Genomic DNA, 21872 nt, shown 5'->3' on the forward strand with positions numbered 1-21872 from the left:
AACTCTAAGGAAAATCGCACAGATTCTTCCCTGCTACATCTGTACTATGACAAACTGGCAAGAACATCAACTATAGAAAAAGATTATATTTTGCTAGTCTTGTGGCAGGGTGGGGAAGGATAATCACAAAGAAGGTATTAAAACTGTGTATCAAAGGAAAGCTGCAACTCAAAAGACATCACTATGACTCCAGTATGGGAAGGAGGTTTCTTACTGCTTAAAAAGACAGGACAGAAGAGATGAAGCTTAAGATCAGCAACTGAAAAATTACCAGAAGGCTAAATTATATATGGCCACTAGTGAAAATGGCTGCAGATATGCGTCAAGGACTCAGGATTCTGGAGCTTCACCATTCTTGGGTCACTGCAAAATGTTTGACACCTGGGAAGTATCTTCTTTCCTTCTAGTACTGTTAAAGAATGTCATGCCAACCTACTAGAAAGTCACTGAAGATTTAAACCTTGCAGATGAAGACTGTGCAGACAAAGAAAGTATGCATCGATATATTACATGATAACACCATACTTTTAACTTGGAAATTGAGGGAAAGTTACTTATGTAAACAGGGAAATTGTAAAGTTTAGCTCCATGTGACTTCAGTGTAGCTATAGGTACTTTATATTTTCTGCAAAACAGAATGAGACACTACAAATTCAGAACTCAAAAATACACAGAAAAAATAAGCAACAGTCTTTGAAGAGCAGTAAATTCAGCAAGTAACAGACTAACTTCTGTTCTAGAACAGCTCCATCTCTGAGGTCAGATTCAGCATTCACTTCAGCACAACATTAGACTGCTTTATCCATTCTTCCACTTTATATCACTACACGTGACTTCAGGAACAACATGAAATAATGAAGATAATAACGAAGGCTTTAGCATTCTTATGTAAGTTACCCAAATCAGGTCTTCATCTTATGAAATGAATAAAGCAATTGCAGGAAAATAAAATATGACAAAGGACTGTGTCATAATGCAGCTACACAGGTAACAAATATCAGTAATTCCTATCTTCTCAGTGCTTCACTGTGCAATCTTACTATAACTGTATCAATCATATATGCCTCAGTAGTATTTAGGCCCTCTTTTGAAGGTACTTTAAAAAAAGTTACTTCATTTTATTTGAGGAAGAGTAACTAAAAAAAAGGAAGGACCCCTGCAGGTCTTTACATAAGAGCTAACAATCCCTCCCTGTCCTACATATTTTTCACTTCTCTTTTGCAGTCTATCCTTAAATAGGATTGAGGAAAGGGAAGAAAAAGATATTAATGGTTTAATCTCCTAGAAGAAATTGCCTAGACAATATATATGTTATAGACAGACTGAATTTAAAAATATACCAGTGATTGAAAGTGAAACTAGTAAAACCCCAAACTCACCAAATAAGTACTTTTACTCACTTCTGCACATGCTCCTGCACGTGAAATCAGTCGATTGCTGACATAATCAATCATCCAGTCTCCAGATCTTAAATTATCACAAAATGGATGACCCAAATCATTCTTTGGTCTAATATCTGCCATCACTGACATTAACCCTGAAGATACAAACCCAACTCTGCATTAAAAGAGTTACACACCATTATCACAAACAGCAATTAGAATTCATGAGGAAAAGCACTGCAACAGATGCTTTAACTGGATTTAACTGTATTATTTCTCAATCTGCAGAATAAGTTAGGATACAACTCAATTGTAGTTTCTGCAGCATACATCCTAGACAGTTATGAAAATCATTGTGGAAAAACTAGCGTGACAGAATTCATACATTTGATAAATGATCGACACTCCTCAGTAATCTAGTAATGCCTAGCGTTTAATTAATGCGACTTTTCACTGGAGGTGTATGTATTTTCTTTTTATTTTAAAAGCAAGAGCATTGGTGTTAAACATACTGAAACTTAATTTTGCAGCCCAGAGTTATCAAGAGTGAGAGTTCTTGTTTTGGTAGGTGATTTCCTGGGTACAACACTGATTAATAGCATGGTCAAGCAGAAAAAGCTTACTGGTTTTTATCCAAACAATAGCACTAGTCATAAAACAGCACTAAGGTATGATCTAGATTGAGCAGCTTTATTTTCCTTTTTTTCTTAACAGAAAAAAAGAATGCTGAAACTATTACCTTGGAGGCCTGCATACTTCAGCGGTGACCAGTTTGGTATATTGTAACAACCTCCACCATCTTCTTGTTCTTCTGCCTCACACCTATACAGTACTTGATTTAGGTCAGCCAAAGTTAGTTTAGATGCAATACTGAAAAAACAGCAGAGAAAAAAGAAATTTCCTAACCCAAAAGCAACATTAGTAAGGAAACAGAGAAAGGATCTCACAAACAATTCTAGTTTCAGACTTACATTAAAATAATTAAATAGATACAACTCTCTCACCACTTAATTTTGGAAATTAAAGAGCCTTATTTTTCAGATTGTCTAAGTTGTTCTCAGATGTTTCAGTATTTATTTAGAAACACATTATTATGTACAAACTCTGAACAATCACACCCCAACACTGACAAGCACTCTGTGTTAGTATACCTACTTTAAGCAGCAAGTACACAGAACGTGAACAAAAGAGCCTGGCAAGTTTTTCAGTATTAACCCTGCTCAGCATTGTGCGTACAAAAAGAATATCTCAGAGTTTTTATTGCACTCTGACAATCCAAATCCATCCATAGTAACAAAAAAAAAAAAAAAAATCATCACTTTAAGTTTACAGACTGTTCTTTGCTGCCACTGTAGCGCTCTCAGTTCTACTTCAGAAGCTTAAAGAATACTCACGAAGAAAATAACGTTTTTAATATAGGTGCTGAATGATCATCAGGAAGACTTCCAGATTTAAAATGAGGGCTGAACTGGACCAAATGATTGCGGAGTACACCAACAGCCTCTTGTGCCTTTGGATCAAGGCTAACTCTGTAAATATGAATGCATAACTTGTAGAAAAGTAGCACTTACAGTAACTATTCCCAAGTCTCAAAACAAAGAATCCTATCGTTCTATTTTAACTAACACAGCCATTTGGCAATTATAACAACGTACCTGAATACTATTACACTTCCTGGCGTTAATTTTTCAAATTCTATTTCTTGAACAAATTCATTTGGCCCTTTTATGGCAGTTCCAGCTTGCTTTATAATTTTACTGTCTTTAATCTTAGAAAAGAAAACACATTTTCAACTGAAATTCAATGTCTTTTTTCTAATATAAAATGTCACAAATTAAAAAATATTACATCAGAACATGTGTGAAGGAGGATAATTACCTGGATGTGTTCTCTGAGTTCCATTGTGAAATTAGGTAATCCGTTTATAAAACGTTCATCTTTTTTGTAAGGACTAGCACTTCTCTCAATAGTTCTAGCCTCAAGTACTACTTCTTCTATTTTTCCTAAGAAAAGTTAAATCATGTTGTAGCTGTTAAGATACTTAAAAGCGATTCTTTTGAAAACATGAAGCAAAACCTAAATATTTAAAATACAAGACTCAGTTGTTCGCATAAACAACCACCAAACATGACAAAACATACAGGGAGGTGTTTTAAATATCCTATAAATGTTCATCACACTTTCATTGTCAGTATTGTATTCAGAACTGCAATTTTGTTATTTTATAATAAAAATTAACCATAAAATCAGTCAACAATTAGCAAATTACAACCTACCTTTTACTAATCATCAGCTCTGTTAGTTTCCTTATTATCTTTTAAGAGACTATTAGATCGGTTTCCAAGCTACAAATGGTTTATTAGTGTAACAATTTCTATTAATATTCAAATATTGAAATTTTCTCTGTCCTTTCAGTTACCTACAAAATAAGGTATACAAGTCTTGCAGCCACTTCTAAACGTCTTAACATAAGATGTGACTGACTTTAAAACAGGGACACACATGCACTCAAAGAACTGAGTATACTTAAAAAGCCAGTTTGGAAAGTTTCTCTTCAGAAACATGGCCAGGTTATTTGTAGAAGTTGTTATACTTTGCTACTATTAAGTACAGCAAATATTTTACATATTTGATTAATATTAGGTACATATTATCTATATATTATATTAATATTAACTAATGCAGTACAACGTTGTTTAAGATGTATTTTAAAATCACAAAAATAGTCATATATAAGAAAGCTGAATAGCAATGACATCAATAAATGTGATGAGATTTTAGCCTTTTTTCCCCCCAATACAACACTTAAATATGATCCCTCTCAACTCTGTACAATTAACCATCTTGCTGTTAGCTATTTAACAGTTCACAAACAAGACAGTAAACAAATCTACACCCTTATGGGGAGCTCAATATGAACGCCTTTGAATACTCAATACTGAGTATACTCAATATGAATGCCTTTGAAAACCCTAAGCAAAGTAAGTTTGTTATTACTACTTTAAATGCTTTTGATACATGTATGTTAGTACATATAAAAGGAGAGTTATACACTGAAAATTCCAATATTGATTTCCTATCCTTAAAGTTACAAAGTACTGAATTAGAATAACTTGAAGTTTTGGTATGCCTGCCATCTCTTGAAAAGATATCCGATTACCTGGGATACACATTTCAGGTACTTCTTTACTGTAGAAGGAAGTTTTAGGATCCCTGAAAGCGGTTCGACTTACAGCCACAACAGACTGGTGCGTGTTAGGACAGTGTCTTGTCACTGCCACTATATCTTCATCGACTTGATCTACATACACCTAGAAAAGAAATATCGTTGCAACTGTGCTCACTCAGAACATAAATATGGAGAAAAGGCAATGTTACCCGCACTTCTTGCCTGATTAAAGCCTTTAGCTCCCAGCTCCTGATGCAGCCTGTTTATGGCCAGCCTTCCTGCTAGAATTCCTGTTTGGAAATTAACTTCTCCAGAAGTCGGGTGTGCTGCTGGATTCCATTTTGCATAAAACCTCTCTTCAGATACTACAGAGATCTGTAAAGAAATTAAGATTTAAGCAAACACCAACTACTCTGAAAAAAAAAACAAAACAAAACAATCCACAGCTGGAGTTCTCAACTATATAATCCATTCACGTTTCATATGAAATTGGAAAATCCAAAGTAATCCCAGCTAGTAAACTGCTTGGAATTTCAAATAGAAGACATTAAAATATATGTCCTAGGACAAGAATAAAGTTTTCATTTTTAAAAGTAACTTAGGATTTAAACTGTAGACACATACCTGGTGTGGTACTAGTTCATCGTAGCCTTTGGTGCTTCCTATAGCACAGCATGCCATGGAAACAATCATGGCACTAGGAAGTGCATCATATGCCGATCGGTGCTACATTAAAAAATAAATAGGTAATAAATAGTGAATCAAAGACATAATTCATCCCTCTCAATTCAGCATATAGAAGATATACCCAGTTTAACAGTGGAATTGCTAATTACATGATCATCGTTTTCTCAATCGCAACAGAATTATTGAAAAAAATTACTAAAAATGCAGTAACAAAAGCAACTTCAGAGAAACCCTCAAAAATAAGCACTCCAATTCCCACCATTCTCTCTCATTGCCTCCTGTAAAACAGGTGCTTAGGAGAACAGGTTAACAAGCAGAGACAGAACCACTTATAGTAGCTAGAATGAAAGAATCAAATCAGCTGACATACTTTATCCCTTGAAAGATAAAATCTTGAACATCAGAGGGAGCTGTTATAAAATCTTATTCTCTGCAAGACAACTTGAAGATCTGAAACACATTTTTCCTACATATCGCTCAGGAAAACCATTCAGACTGCACCAAGCCCTCCCATGGTTTAGAAATACCAATTCAGAAAACATCAAATGTAAGCTCTGGGTTTCGGTTCAGGTGCTCACCTGAATTGGACATTCATTATCATGTGTAATATCCATAAACAGTGCATGAGCAATAGCTGGCATCAAAGGCCTCAAACGTGGCTGAACAAAAGAGCCAACTGGTTCACCTCCAAAACGATAAACTAACCTTCCTTCTTCATGGCTATTATAAGCAGTCATTGCCTCTAAAGAACAAAATAGGTAAGCATTTGCATAAGAATAACTACCATAGGGTACGGCACACACAAAGACGTTAATGCAGCATTTCACACTTGTTATTTCGGTGTGTTCAAACATTAAAAAACCAAACACATTAAAACTATATTTTCTAATGTGGATACACAACATTGGAGTATTCCGTTTACTACAATATATTAAGGTAGAGAAAGGTAAGAGTAAAAAAAGGAAAATAAAAGCAGAGATCTGAAACTGTTTCTCATAGGCTTTAAGAAACTCATGCAACAAAAAAAATCAGACATGACGCAACACTTGCATAGCCTAACTGTGCTACAACAACTTTTTCTCTCGCTAGAGTAAGAGTGAAATACTTCATCTTCTGTAAAATAATGCAGAATGTCTTCTCTCTTCTCTTATTTTACAGCCAGTACTGTATTTTTTGCTGAATATCACAAAAGTCACAATACAAAAACTGTACTTCTGATTATATGGAGTATGAAATTAAAAGTGCATAATCCAGAAGAAACCTCTTCCTTGGAAAAAGCACATCATCTATAATCTCTCGTTGGAAAGAGACCACGCACGCAGCAAGCCTACCTCTTATTAAGGAGGTAATGCCCAGCCTATTCACAAAGATATTGTCCAGCTCCTCATTTCCTGTGAACAGCTCAGCCACTACATACAAATCGGCTCGCAATTTTCTAGCTGTGTCCAGCATGTACTGCAAAAAGCACAGCCAAAAAAGCCACAGAAAGGGGAAAGGTAGATACAAAAAAGGACAAGTTTCGAAGCTAGGCAGGGATTGTACAATAGGAAAACGCCATGCAGCAAAGACAAATAAAAAGCCAAAATTAAGGAACAAAGATAAGTTTTTACACAGAAGAGGACACAGACATAAGCAAAACCAAGAATTAGCATATCACACAAGAGAAGTGAAATACAACATGAAGAAGAAAAGGTAGTTGCATAAGCAAAGAACATGAATATGTAAGAAAAATAAAAAAAAGCATACCAATGTTAGTTTCACATTAAGAACTCCAAACCATACACAACAATCCTACATAATTTTCAACTGCTTATTGTACCTCTAATCAGGCTGGTAATTCCCAGGCGGTTGACAAAAACATTGTCAATGTACTCACTGCCCGTGAAGAGTTCAGCTATCACATAAAGATTAGGTCTGACTGATCTGGCTGTTGCTAGCATCTCCTATAGATCATAATACATTTTTAATGCGAGACATCCAATGTCAGCTATGTAATATGCAATCACTAACATGAATGTTAACCAAACATAAACGAGTCATTCATATACGCAGTTCACTAACACCATTAATAACAGGTAACATTCATAAATCCATGTTTATGTTTTACAGAGATTATTTACGGACCGAGTAATACTAGGAAATTCTCTGAAGACTTTAAGATAACTACAACTTTGTTTTTTTTAAAAAAAATAATCTTAACTCAAAATGCAAGAGCAAAGGTTGGATAAATGAGATCTGTAAAGGTATGAAATCCGAGGAGGACTTCAGTTTAAGCCTTCAAAGTTATCATTCCAAAAATAGTAACAATAAATGAAAGAATGGCAGAAGCTTTGAAATGGCTGCATTTGAGAGCCACTTAAATTTGTGTGGGCGAATCAACTTGTTACAGAGAGCTCTTCATAGATTTAGGTAAGCTCTGTAACAAAGCTAAGACTAAGCTGCGCTACTCAAATCTATTTAAAGCTAATTTACTAGATAAGTACAATTTCTGGATGTAGTCAGCTCCATGGTAAACAATTACCGCTAATCGTAGCAATAAGCCTGCCAGACTAAACTTTTTTTGCAGTTTTTTTTTTACTAACTTTTAAATTATGGGAAGTAAAACACTTCCTGTTTAATTCAGCAATAGCAAAATACATATATATATATGGCAAAGAAACTCTAACACTTTCAATCAAGTCTTGGCAATAACTCCAGCTAAAACTGACATACTGGATATTGGCAGTCATTGCACTATGTGCAATGTCCATAGCTATGTGAGGAAAACGTTAGCCAGGTCCACCCGTGATATTTCAGCTAAAGGGGAGAATTAAGACATACAATACACCACCACACCAGCCGTTTCAAGCAGCTGAAATCATATCTAAGCATTACTAGTCAAGAAAATTTGCTTATGCTATGAGGAAGAGTCATTCACACCTGAACTCTGCCATGTAGATCCGGCAGATTTTTTTAGGAACAGTGCAAGACTTATTTCACAGACAGAAGCTGCTTTAAAATAAACACACTTAATTCTGCGTACCTCAGCTACATGAATAGGTGTTGAGTGACAGTTGTCAAGACGAACACCATGGAAATATTTGGCAGTGATTTCAGTGTATTTTTTCATATGTGCCCAGAGGTATGGGCAGTCTTCAGGCTTATTACCATAACGCAGTTTCACACTGTCTCCCCAGCAAATAAGCTCTCTTCTCAAGTAAACATTTGAACCTGTAAGGGAAATAAATACACTATTGTGTGTATATATAAAATAGAATGCTCCAAAATGAAAATTTGGTATTTAATTTTCTACTGCTGAAAGAGCAGCAGAACACTGATGGCAAGTAAAAATCCTAACAATAATCATACCAACTCAAAATCTACATACCCTATGCTGATGTATAATTTCAGACTACTCCAAGCAAATATTTAACTTCTATAGCGATATTGAAATAATTCTTCAGATTGAAATAAAACTCTCTAATTCTTCCAAGTACTACAAAAACCGTACTTCAGAAAATAAAGAAGAAAGCAGCAAGCAAACGAACAAAAACTGTAGTTCAGTTGTTTATACTGGCTAAATTCAAAAAAGCATCTCACTGTTATCATAAATAAACTGCCACAGCCACAATTTAAAATTTTGTTTTCTGTTAACAGCAGACTGTAATTATATAAGGCAAATTTCCAAAGTACTTAAGCAGGTAAGTCACTTAAACGGACAAAGTCTCTAAATAATTTTTTTGTGTATGAAAATATTTATCCTTCACCTAGTTTAGTTTCACATGCTATTTTTTGCTACCTTTTTGATGCAATCAATAAAATGAATATATTGATGGAGGTTTAACTGTGACAAAGACTTAAATATCAGTCATATGTAAGTCACATATTTGACAATGGCAGTAATATAATTTAAAAAACAAACAAACTCACCAAAAACCTCACACTATTTGGAACACGTAATATCCAGACACAATCATAGAATTGTCAATAATCACACCCCACATAAGAGAAATATAGTTTTCTTTGAACCATCAGTCTTCTGAACATCTGTTTATATTTATCTTATCTAAACCTGATCAAAGCATGAACAGGGTCAGAACCACTTGGGACACGTAAGACAGAACTACTTCATTGCTATCTGCTACTCCTAGACCAGCTATACTGATGTATCACAGTTATTTTAGAGGTCGAACCTTGAATTAGATCGAGAAACTTGTTCAGCTGAAAAGCAATACTGTCTTAGCAAAGAGATTATTTTTCAGCCAGACTAATTTCCCAAGGCTCACATTATGGACATCTAAGTGTTTGGGTCTACACAGTGAAAGACGCACAACAACAGTAAGCAGCTAGTAAGTAAAGTCTAGGGATTGTAGGCCACAACTACTTCCAAACACATTCATTTAAGCACAGCCTACCTTTTATCTTCAACTAATGGCAACATAGCTACATGGATGGAAAAAATGCCTTTCTTTGGATGTACACCGTTATTTTTTTAAGGGCCATTTACAGAACTAACTACATTTGTTTGGCAATTCCTATATTTGCATCTCTATGTATCATCTTTTCACACTGTAATAAAGGTATAATACAAGTATAAAGCACTCAAAAAGCCGTAGACTAATCAGGAGAGGAAACTCAGTAATGGAAGTTAGGTATGCTAACTAAAGCCAGTAACTGAAGGAAAAAATACAACAGCCTGCCCAGAAGAAAGGGAAATTAGCTGAAAGGCCACCGAAGAAAAACACCCTTGAAACACGCATTAGCTTCATCCTTGCAAATGAGAAAAAAAGTAAATAAAAAGCAGTGAAATGGCTGTAGATTACGAGATGTTTGCTAACTCCAGATCACTCTGGAGTATCAATCAGATTAGCTTCTAAAGCAGACTCAAACTCTTACATAGATGTTTTTAATTAGAATTAAACTGGCCTTTGTTCAATTCAGTTTACAAAGGGAATGACCACTCTGAAAACAACAGTGGTCAACCTTGTTTTTATTGGTTATCAATGCTGTCCTCAAAGGAGTTAAAAAACAGTATTTAAGTGCATAGTGAACTCACACCCTATCTTACCTTCACAAGTAATCTGCATACTTATTTTGGATGAAGTTGGTAACCTCTTGACTGCCTGACAGCAACTCACTGGACCTTTCAAGGATTCAGTTTTTGCTCACTAATGCAGTAAAATACTATCCACCTTTTTATTGCATTAGACTTCTGCAGCACTTTCATTGTCTTATGGAAATGCCAACAAGCAGTGGTGTTGGAACAAAGTACAAAGTAAGCAACAAAAACAATGACAGATGTGGGGAGGCAGGATGTCCCCATTTCAGGGGCAGAAAGTTGGTAATTTTCCTCTCAAATCTTGCAAAACTGTACCTCAAATCCCAGTTCTTACAGTTGATCTATATGCTGAATGGGAAATTAAAGTGCTATAAACTGCGTATCTGTCTGCTATTCTGTAGCTTCGTGGGATCACATCTGGAAAAAAGACAGATTAAAAAAAAGCCTTTTTCCTTTGACTAGAATACCAAAAGGTTTCTAAGATGATTCAAAGTTCTTTTACAAACCTGGTTCTGCAAAGTTTCTAAGAGGATCATCTCCCATAACCCAGCCATTATGAGCCATGAAGTAACAAGCTTTATCTGGCTGATGTATCATAGCTTCTTCTTCCTCCACAGTCAGCTCCTTGAATGGATAAGTAAAATACCTACGGAATAGGCAGGCCATTAAAAACAAAAATAAAAACCATAAAAGTAACCTAAGCTGAAATTCATTGTCTTTGAAATTAAAGTATCTGCTTGTAGATAAAAAAGCTATAAACAAGAGCAGCTGCTTGACTATAAATGATGGAGAGTTTTCTGTTTTGTAGAACACCTTGAAGAAGAAAGGACAGGTGTTGCCACTATCTTGGTATCAGCTGGTAGTAAAAGATTAAAGCTCTAGCCCTTCAGATACATGAGTGGTATCAAGCACATCAAACTTGAAAGGTGTAAGCTTTCCTAGTTCCACCCCTCTTCCACCTACAAGAGCAATTTGCACTATGTAAGGCTTTGATGTGCTCTGAGTATTGTTTCATGCTCTCTGGTCACATTTGTTTATTAAAGTTATCACTGTTTCTTAAAAAATACAGTCAATTCATTAAGTAGCATTTGTCCATGGAAAAGAAAACATACACTTGTACATACAAACATACACTTTTAATGAACTTAGAACTCACTCTTCCTAGATAGATTCTAACAGTTTCTAAACACCAAAAAAAAAAAAATATATACCTGGTAACTAAAGGATTTTTTCTACTGATAGGACCCAGCTTAGGACCATTACCAGCCAGTCGTTCATAAACCACAGTCCCCACAAGACAATTGACAGCCTAGAAATAATTAAATTACGTATTATTGAAACGTCTGCATTAATCGCAATTTAAAACAATTCAACATTAAAACACGGATAATTCCAAGACCTGCTCTTGATGGTGATTAGTTTGTCTGTATTGTTCAGCATTCAGTTCCTCAATCCTCTTGCGAAACCAGTTACAACATTCTTCTATTGCAGCTGGTCCATTGCTTATCAGGAGGACATTAAAAGTAGAGAACAATTAGAGTTTATTTTTAAAACATGAAGTATACATAAATAAAAGGAATGAAAAATTAAATTTTTCTGATTTCTGAAAACAATTTATTTGGTTTTGTGAATTTAACTTCACTTGTGATTTTAACTTGTAATCAATAATACAATACCTATGTGGTATGAATGTTGCCAGTGCTATATTCATATCTACGGTACAGCCAAGTCGTCTATAATCAGGGTCCTGAACTATTTGAAGATGTTGATTTGGATCAGATTTAGTGCTCATTTTGCCTAAGAACAAGACAGAAAAGAGTACTCAAAGTAAAAATAGGAACTACATTTGAAAGACACACAACTGTTGTAATTCTAGCATAAGCAAGATATGGGTAGATAAAGGCTTTGAAGGGGTGCAAAGTCTTCAAAGGCTTTACTAGCCCTCAGAGCATTCTTATATGCCTAAATCAGCACAGCAGATTTCTCACACATAAAAAACAGGATTATTTTGTTTTTCATCCTATTGCTAAGTTCACCTACAAGTTTCTGGAACTGTAAATATATAATCCACATGCTTCAGCAACATATCCTTCCTTTACCTTGAGTAAGAAGAGTTCTAAATTGCTGCACAGCTTTGTTAACATCCACTTGGAAAAATTCCCACAGTTTAAGTTTTGGATATATCTCTTCCCAAATTAGTTTACGGATACACTGTAAAAATAAAATCATGTTAGTAACATTGATCATTAATATAAGTAAGAAAAGCAAGTGCTCATGTGAATTGTTCAGGAAAAAAAAATTGGTGAGTAAAGGGTTATTTCATTAAATATATCTGCAAAGTATAGACCATTTTTTGTGCATTTCCACAACCTTAGAAATATTAAAGGTTTATTCAGGTATTTACAGTGTTCACTAGCTCATACTTAGTTTTTTTTCACTTACATTCAGGTGATGATCGTTTTCAATCAAGGGAGGGATCCCTTTAGCAGTATACTTTCCATCAGCCACCATACAGGTCAAGTGCCACAGAGCTCTATCCAAGACCCAAGCTGGCTTCAGGTGAGGAGAATTTACAAGGTTATAGCCACATTCTGGATGCATCCTGAGCCATTCACTATTAGTAGCTTATTCAGGAAAGGGAAGGGGGGGAAAAAAAACAGTAAGTACACAAGCTGAACACTTAGTTGTTATACAAACGACTTATCACCCAGAAGTTAAGATACTATGGCATGTATACTTAGTTCACATTTCAACTGAAGTTTTCCACGCCAATAGAAAATCATGTCTTACCCAAAGGTGGCATTACCAATAAACATGTTTTGCAACAGAATTGTTGCAGAAACTGCAGAGAAACTTGTTAGTTACATGAAAACACACAATAGTACTACCAATTCTACAACACTAAAAATAAATTTATAAAATCACATTTTTGTTAGAGGAAACACATCACATAATGGACATGAAATGCTCTTCATGAGTTGAAAGCCAAACATACATCCGAAACCAAGATTTAAGATCACCCAAGTTGTTTATTTTTTAACATTCTTAACCCTATCAGATGATACACACACACAACCAGAGAGCAAGAGTGAACACACACTACCCAAGAAATAATTAACGAAAAATGTAGTTAAATGGGCTTTTAAGAAAGGATTAGCTGTGACACTGTTGAGTATATAATAAAAAGCAGAATGGTGGGAAGCGAGACCACCAAGTCTTACACAGGAAGATGAGTGCACTGTCTGCTGCATGCAAATGAAACGCTAGTTCAGATCAAACACTACACTCTACTGTGTCTACTTTCTAAACTTCCCCTATAGCATCGACAAGCACCAGAAGATATGCTGAACGTTAAGAGTGAACTCAGAAGGTAAGGAGCCTTCCCTAGAAAATGAGTGTAATATTCTAATATAGACAGTAGCGTACATGCAGCAGTATGAATAAAGAGATACACAGCAAAGAGAACTTTGATTTTCCAAGTATGATAATGAAGAAAAAAAATCCTCAAGAGTCAATTTCTTTCCATTTGTGAAACTGTCCTAAACACAGTTTAACTGAAAATAATTTTCATATATTCTTCTGAATGAATCTCTGCAACTGAAAAAATAAATGCTAAAAAAGAATATTACAGAGCGCTTAGGAATAAAAAAGATTACTCAGGTTTTACATGGTGTTTTTTTTAAATAATTTTTCATAGAACATGTCTTATTAATCCATTGTTTTAGAAAAGCAGAGAAAAACAGTAGTACTTCACACAAGGGAAAATATATAACAAATTATTGTATTGGAAATATGAAGAAAGAGCCATTAACATGTCCAAAATTATAGCAGAACAATTAACACCTAACACCCAAGTTTGCTTAGTTCAAAGAAGCTCAAACAGAAATGTCAAATGGAAAGAAAAGAGCGTACTCTCTCACACTTTAGTATGAACTGCTCTTCTGAACACCCTCTTACATTACATCTCAAGATCATTACGAATATGGCAAAATTCCATCTTTATAAGGTCAAACCAGTTGTGGAAATTAAGATTTTCATGGTTTGAATGCCACCTACAACTAAAACCACCATACTCATTTTGAAGTTACAAAAAGCAATAAGCAGCTCAGGCTGTTAAAGGCTCTTCTAGGACAACCAGATCCTGCCTCCTCCTTTTTTTTTTTTAAATGCGTATAACTACTTCGGAAAAAAAATATTTTTCTCCAAAAACATATCTAGCAAGAACCATGATTTACTATAATGGACTTTCATGAGTAAATATGAGTAATTCTAAAAAGATAACATATCATTTGAATCTAAGGGGTTATCACAAAAAAAAGTGTCAATAGGTCTTCCACTAATTCTGGTACAGAATGGAATGATGTTTTCAGAAAGTAGCTCCAATGATTTGCAACATAACACAAAAGAAATCTAACTGCGCAGGAAAAAAAATCCCAAAACATCACTTGTGATTACATTTGTTACAGCTAGAGAGAAAATACACATAAGTATAAAAATATGGAAATATTAAGATGAGGAATTACAGAAAACCATTTCTAAAATTCATTACATTCTTAATTAAGAAAAAAATTTCATATTTTTCAAAGGACTAATTTATTGTTATATAAATTAAACACAAGCTTAATATTTAGTAGCAATGCTCATTGTCCAAGACATCTTTTTCTTCTCCCCTCCCTCTTACAAAGCTGAGAAAAGATGGTATTTGATGTGATTAGTCAAGTGCATGGAAGTAGGATTTACTCAAGTTAAAATGACAATTAGACAATAGTAGCCTCTTCTGAAAGAGAAAGAACATACAATGTATTTCAGTTTATTTTATTACTTTATATGATTTATTACACTGAAAACTCAGAAAAGAAAAAACAAGCCTCCTTTTTCTGTCTCCTGGTGAAAAGTAAATGCCAGGGATCTTCAAATAAGAAATACTGTGTTGTTTGAACATCCTGAAGGAAACGGCAGCTCAAAAAGGGCACATCTACCCAGTTACCAGGCTGGGTTTGCAAGTTTATCTATGATACTCCTGCTAACATGCCAAACGTGTATCTATATTTAACATTAGCGCATGCATCTACTTCACTTTTAAAGTCAGGCCATAGATGCTTTCATTAGAGACTAACAGATATTAACATCGAAAACTGATTCCCACCATTCCTACTGTGCAAGCAGTCTGTTCTCCACTGCAGCATAAAAACCAAGCACCTTAGCTTAACTGCTTACTACTGAAAGTGAGCAGTCTGACTCTACAACTGGAACAGAGGGGAAGCATTGCCGTTTTGGGCTAGAAAGCAGAAACTACCAACAGATACAACCACTGTAAGCTGAAGAGTCATGAGCTGTTAGAATTACCAGTATCAGAGGATTTACTGTGAGACAAGTTAATTTTAAAATAAAATTTTTTAAAAAGTTAAGTTAAATTTCCATCTAATCAAGATCCAGACAAAAAGGACCCCAAAAACTATTTGCCTATTTTCTTATGTCAAAAGCCTCAAAAAATGTTTAACCTCCACAGGCATACACAATATTATTGTTTACTCAGATTTATCAACGTATCTTTCTGCTTGTGCTAAATTTGGCATTTAACAAAGTTTAGAGTCAGTTACAGATCAAGAGGTTTTGATTATAAACAAAAAAGAGGGGGAAAGAAATTCAAGTTTAAAGTTTGAAAGCAGGAAACAAAGCCATCAAGTATAACTTGCTTAATGATGTAAGTCAGGACATTTGAACATTTCTATCCTGCTAGAAGACACTTCTAAACATCCTTTCACTATAGCATAAATGTTTAGTCATCCATCCCAATGGAGATTAATTTGCACTCTGAATATAACCTCAAAAAGTCTGTCTACAAAAGTAGCCAAGCAATAATGTGACTTTTTCTTCCCAAATATATTTTGGAGTCTAATAATTAGTTTAGAATTAGCTATTTCTGTCCATAAAAACATCCTCCTTGGTAGCATGCAAATACACACAGTAAAAAGATGATAGGATCTCAAGCATATGTGACAGAAACGACTTCTGGTTGGTAAAGTGCAAGAAATTTTTTATCCAAAATTGGGAGAATGTTTAAAAGCCTAATTCCCTCAGACACACAGCCAATAAATATAATTAGTAACTTTTCGACAAACACATAGGGCAAACAACAGGGCCCACACTGCAACGCAGACTAACTCAACAGGAATGTTTAGCACCAGTCAACACCAAAGAACTAAAGCAAATAAAGTTTGAAATTCACAGATATCTGTGGTCAGGGGGTTTTAAGCATCAAAGCACTATAACATCAATATACATAGCCATTTGCTGTACTGCCTGCTATGAGAATGCTAATTATCATGATCATCAGGATTACAGCCTAAAATGAAAACTGCATTTTAAACATAATCAAAGTAAACTCATTATCCAAATAATCAGCAAACTTACAAATGACAAAGTACTATAATTTCAATTTCATCAATTTGAGCTACAAAGAGCAATTAAGAGAAGTAAAGCCTTCAATGCATTGGTGCATCTCTTTCCTTTCCCCACAGACTGAACTGTAACATTTCCTCCATTGCTTAATCCTACCCAGCCTCTTGTCCCTCTTCCGTTTGTTGTGTGCATGTTAGATTCAAAGTAGAGCAGTTACTTTTAAGCAGCTACAACAATAATATCCTGTTTAACAAGAAAGTACTCAGTTTATGTTCACCGAATAATTAATAATGCAGATTCCATTCATTTACGTGGGAGCTGCACACCACAGACCATAAAAATAAGCATATTACAAAAATACAGACACATGTACAGTTCATTAATTCTCTCCAAGAAGGCCTCTCTTCACTCTTTCAATAACAATACTAAATTACTTTACATCTCTTATGGAGACGTATCAATTATAATTGTAAAGAGTTGTCTTGTGTTTGAGAGATTCAAGGACAGAGACAACTAAGTTGCTTAAAACAGCTACTAAAAGATGGGTTCAAGGGAGGAAAGTTAAGTGAAACAGTGAAATATAATTATAGGGCAAATCTGATGACTAACACACACAAAAATCATACCTGTATGATTGTAGACTACATCTGTGATGCAAAGCATATTCCATTCATTTTTCAATTTTTCCACAAGAGCTCCTATATCACTCCAAGTGCACTTTTTATTATGGCTTGAAAATTCAGGATTTACTTCTAACTGATCAGCCAGTGAATAGCACGATCTAGACAATCCAAGCTTCTGCAGTGGTGTAAAATGAATCATGTTGTAACCTACATAATAAGAAGCCATTTATTTAGTAAGAAAAACAAATTTCAGTCAAAGTTAATTGAAGGAAGCATAATAAACTGCAGTTATAACATGTACTTAAAGCTGGGGTTCAGAATAACCATTGTAAATTAATCTGAACCTTCCCCTCGAAATTCTACAGAACACAAGCTTCAGAAAAATCACCCTGTCAGTTCTACAAACTTCCAAGTCTATCTGAAATCAAAACAATAAAACAAAAGTGGTTTCCTATTATCAGGAAATTCTTGAATTTTTGCACGTCTGCAAATATTTTAACCATTTCACTGACTTAATCTGTTAACTAAATTGAATCTACTGGAAAATATTTACTCTACAACCTAAAGAACAAATGAGTTGTTCACACTGAGGCTCTGCAGTGTAAGTTTCGTTTCTGATCATAAGACAAAAAAACATATATCCTTTAATATGTATATCAGAATTACCTGTTTCTTTTGCAACTTTAAGCCTATCTTCCCATTCATGAAATGGTCCCAGACACTTCGCCAGGAACGTCTGGAGTGTAACACAATCCAAAGGTAACACATGATTATCGGCTCCAACATGCAAAATAGGATCCACAACTATGTAACCTCCACCACTTTTTTCATTTCTAGGAAAAAATTAATTTTCATTGGTATAGCAAACACCCATTGTACCAGCCAGTTTCAGAAAGCGAATCCAACAAGCACAGCTATTTCAAAACCATAGTAGCCCAGTACAGTGGTTGGGGTAAGGTAGTGAACAGGACCACAGGGCACCTGGAGAAAATAATAAACACTGAAGAGACGCTCATCTGTTAGGCATCACCTCTTGTAAGCCAGTTGCTTACGAGAAGATAGTTGGGATACAGAACTTTAAAAAAAGCTCTGCAAAAGAGGTATCTCTCATTATCTGAGACAAGGGGCTGGTTCCTCCTTTTAGGATTAGGACAGAAACAAAGAAAGAATGACTGCCCATCTTTTATACAAAGACCTCCATTAGGAGCACCATTCTCAGCAGAAGACTCAAGCTAAACACCTTTTTAAGCCTAAAGGAATTTAACCACCTGTCTTCCAGAAACTCAGAATACCAGACTACAATCATTAGAGACACTGGCATTCTCCTCTGCACTTGTCCTGTTGAAACAAAGAAGGAAGTAAAGAATGCCAGAACCTCTGTGCTAGGAAAAAAAAAAAAGGCAATCTTCAAAGTTAATGAAGAAAGTACAAATTAATCATTGAGATACTTAGAAAGCTGATGACTTTCAAAACTTGTAAAAATGGCTTGCCTTTCCAACATTCACAGGAAATTGATCAACTTTGTTCTGTATATTCTCCAGAATATCTTTGCATCAGAAAGTATTAGACAACCACCACAGCCACCATCTTTCATTAGCAGATTCAGATGAGCCCCATAGCTGCAATTTGAAAAATGCATGAAAAAAACTGTTTTATTCTAAACAGTTAATTGCTTCAGGTTAAAATGTAGACCAAGGGAGCAGACTGCATTTGGCTGTAAGCAAAGAATTTCACTTACCCAAGACTGAAATAGTACTGGTATGACCCGGAAACTTGGAGATCCAGCTTGCAATATTTGTCAGAGTCATCTTCTTTTCCTGTGGGATTGTGCCACGATAGTGTCCTGAACTTGTGGCGATCAAATACCTCTCCAGAAGCTGGATAATTTGTGTACACAGTAACGGGCTTGCCTTGAAGAGTCGGGCCCAATCGGAACTGTAGTTCAAAACCTCAAGGGGGAAAAAAAAAAAAAAAAAAGGAAAAAATAATTTTATCAGGAGGATTAGATATTTCTCTTCTATATTTCTATATTATGTTAAGAAAGTGCACAAACATATCTGCCAAGAATTTCAGCAGAATGGTATTATTTCTGCAGCATCATCTCTCCCTGCTTTCCTATGTTGTTCTCTGCAGACCTTACATGCAGTCTTTTTCCTTTACTCATACGGCATTATTGATCTCCTTTCCAATTTGTTCCTCTTTGCTATATAAAAAAGTCTTAAAAACAAAAGAAAACAAAACATCATGATCATCAGACTACGTACAATTTTATGCAGGTTTTACTTTACGTAGTATTTAAGTATTTAGGTTAACTAAGTCTATTTATTAAGCTGACTCATGAAAATATTTTAAAAAATTTAGGAATATATTTTGAAACAAAACATTTCAAATCCCTTCATTCTCCATTGAGGAACTTATGGAAATTAAATTTAGTATTCCACTAAATGATCCTAAATTGCTTATGCTTTTAACTGTAAAATGGTATGTACACTGTAGATTACAAACAAGTATAAACAAACTTAAATTTTCAGAGAGCTCAACAAATCAAAGGGAGTTTTGTATATATGCTGCAGGTCACAAACACATAGAAAGGGCAATATTTAGGCTTAAGATAGTAATGATAATGAGAAAAAAAACTAAGTTAAAATATTGAGACCTAAAACCTGTAGTCTGTTCAGGGTCCTTTAAAGTGACTGAAACAGGTATAAATACTTGCACAATAACTTCCATTAAATTACATGCCACTCATGTAGTTAACTGTAGTAACACATCTACTAGCCCTAGCAGTCTACAAAACTGGGAGTAAAAGAAACTTAAGTATTTGTAAAAGAGAAAGTTATTAATACACAGATAATGAATTATAAAGTGTAAAAGAAACCACGAGAAATGGCAAGTTCCAGTATCTTAAGTATTTATTAAGTAGAATCATGGGGACTCTAATCCAGAATTCAATGTCTGAAAGCATTTAAATGCAAGTCTCACCAAGCTCGGAGTTTCTCTTCCTAACATAATCACCACTACACCAAATTCACCTTATAAAGCAGTGGTTTTAGGATCTGAATGTCTGTCAGATAAAATGAAGCTCGTTTGATTGCAAAAAAAAAACCCCAAAACTTATACCAAAAAAAAAAAAAAAAAAATCACTTTTGGAAGGTTAAATACACTCTTGCTAGTAATGTCCTGACATTTTATTACACGGATTACTAAAATTAGAGTACAGGGATATATGCCATTGATATCTTATTTCCTGTAACAGTTATACTGACACCAGGAATGCTGTGCTCAAAATTAGCTATGCCCTCTCAGAGACTGCTACAAGCAGAGACATTTTGAGTGTTTGATAATCATGCACTTCTGTCAGACTCCTTCCAACAAAACTTACACAACTGGAAATATGAGTTAATAATGGAAGTTAACATCAACTCTGCACTTCCTCACTACTGACATTTTCTTACATTATATTGTCAGCAAATTTTGAAATCAGTATAGCTGAAAAGAACTGTTATTCTCAAGAACTAAAATCTTGCTCTTCTATTAAAGCACTACGATATTATAAAGTAATAATAAAGTAATAAACACCACAAAATTTCATAGTAATAAAAGTTGTTGCATCATTAAAAATGGTTTCTAAAGACAGTGGCTTTAGTTTTATAGTCTGAATTTGCTGACCAGCATAATAGTGAACCAATTAGTACAATGTTTTTTTGTTTGGTTTGTTTTTTGGGGGGTTGTTTGTTTGAGGTTTTTTTTGCAAATAGACTTAAGAACACTCACTTTCAGAAAGAAATAACGTCAAGTTCTTAGAAGTATGCAGCTAGAATGCTAACACAGCACAGTTATAAAAAATCTGACATGCAAGTTAAGATGTAGGAGGAGCTAAAGATCCCATATTCTGAAACGTTATGGCAAACTTCTCAAAGTGTTAGTATTACGGACATTTCACAATTATAATATTAAAAACAGAGTGTTGTATAACACATTGCAGATAAACACTAGGGAGCTTGACTTATGAGGACTTTTTCAGGTCATTTAAGTACAGTTATAAAAGGAGAGGTCCTGCCCAGCAGAGCCTGTCTAAAAAATGCTTTGCACTTCATTCCCATGAAGGCTAATGGCTCCTAGCCGATCTGCTCAATTCTCAAGGATTTTATGAGTCAGACTGGACTGCGACTGGAGCCCATACGGCTCTGCAGTGGAAGCAAGCATGTCAGAAATGGTTTCGTATTAAAACAAGGAATAAACCCAACAAAAGACAAACAAACCAACCCAACAAGAAACACAAAAAAACCTCACCACCGCAGGCTGAGCTCCCTTTCCACTGCTGCCCGAAGAAGGGGGCTAGCTCCCGGCCACTTCCCTCTCACCCGGCCCCGGGGCTGCCCGCCGAGGAGAAGGCTGAGGAGGCCGCAGCCCGCCGCCCCGACCTACCTTGCTCCAGCCTGAAGAGGGTCTTGTCCAGCTTCTCCATCTCGCCGAGGTGCAGCAGCCGCGTCTCCTTACCGCTCGGCATGGCTGCGGCCGCCTGCCCGGCGCTCCTCCCGCGCCAGGAGACTCACTTGGGGGTGGGAGAA

The 21872-nt window shown here is 35.3% G+C and overlaps 1 protein-coding gene across 8 annotated transcripts in view; it reads right to left on the minus strand.

The window, feature by feature from the left end:
* AGL (amylo-alpha-1,6-glucosidase and 4-alpha-glucanotransferase) overlaps positions 1–21872 on the minus strand; it is a 35554-nt gene extending 13682 nt beyond the window's left edge. Inside the window, exons 1-21 of one of the 8 annotated variants that reach the window (XM_086617675.1) lie at positions 21730–21872; positions 19040–19250; positions 17968–18134; positions 17305–17508; positions 12719–12900; positions 12376–12487; positions 11953–12073; positions 11676–11778; positions 11488–11585; positions 10783–10922; positions 8261–8448; positions 6570–6693; positions 5817–5980; positions 5176–5277; positions 4774–4926; positions 4543–4693; positions 3261–3385; positions 3038–3150; positions 2777–2911; positions 2122–2252; positions 1401–1537 (exon numbers count right to left, since the gene is read on the minus strand). In XM_086617675.1, coding sequence (XP_086473801.1) covers positions 1401–1537; positions 2122–2252; positions 2777–2911; positions 3038–3150; positions 3261–3385; positions 4543–4693; positions 4774–4926; positions 5176–5277; positions 5817–5980; positions 6570–6693; positions 8261–8448; positions 10783–10922; positions 11488–11585; positions 11676–11778; positions 11953–12073; positions 12376–12487; positions 12719–12900; positions 17305–17508; positions 17968–18134; positions 19040–19250; positions 21730–21811 — 2943 coding nt within the window. In that variant the 5' untranslated portion in view covers positions 21812–21872. Of the gene's footprint in view, positions 1–1400; positions 1538–2121; positions 2253–2776; positions 2912–3037; positions 3151–3260; positions 3386–4542; positions 4694–4773; positions 4927–5175; positions 5278–5816; positions 5981–6569; positions 6694–7057; positions 7182–8260; positions 8449–10782; positions 10923–11487; positions 11586–11675; positions 11779–11952; positions 12074–12360; positions 12488–12718; positions 12901–17304; positions 17509–17967; positions 18135–19039; positions 19251–21729 lie in introns of all 8 variants that reach the window. The other 7 variants (XM_086617676.1, XM_086617678.1, XM_086617677.1 and 4 more) reach the window with 7 other exon arrangements.

The sequence above is a fragment of the Tauraco erythrolophus genome, chromosome 10, assembly GCF_009769465.1.
Source record: "Tauraco erythrolophus isolate bTauEry1 chromosome 10, bTauEry1.pri, whole genome shotgun sequence".
In the NCBI taxonomy this organism is placed as follows: Eukaryota; Metazoa; Chordata; class Aves; order Musophagiformes; family Musophagidae; genus Tauraco; species Tauraco erythrolophus.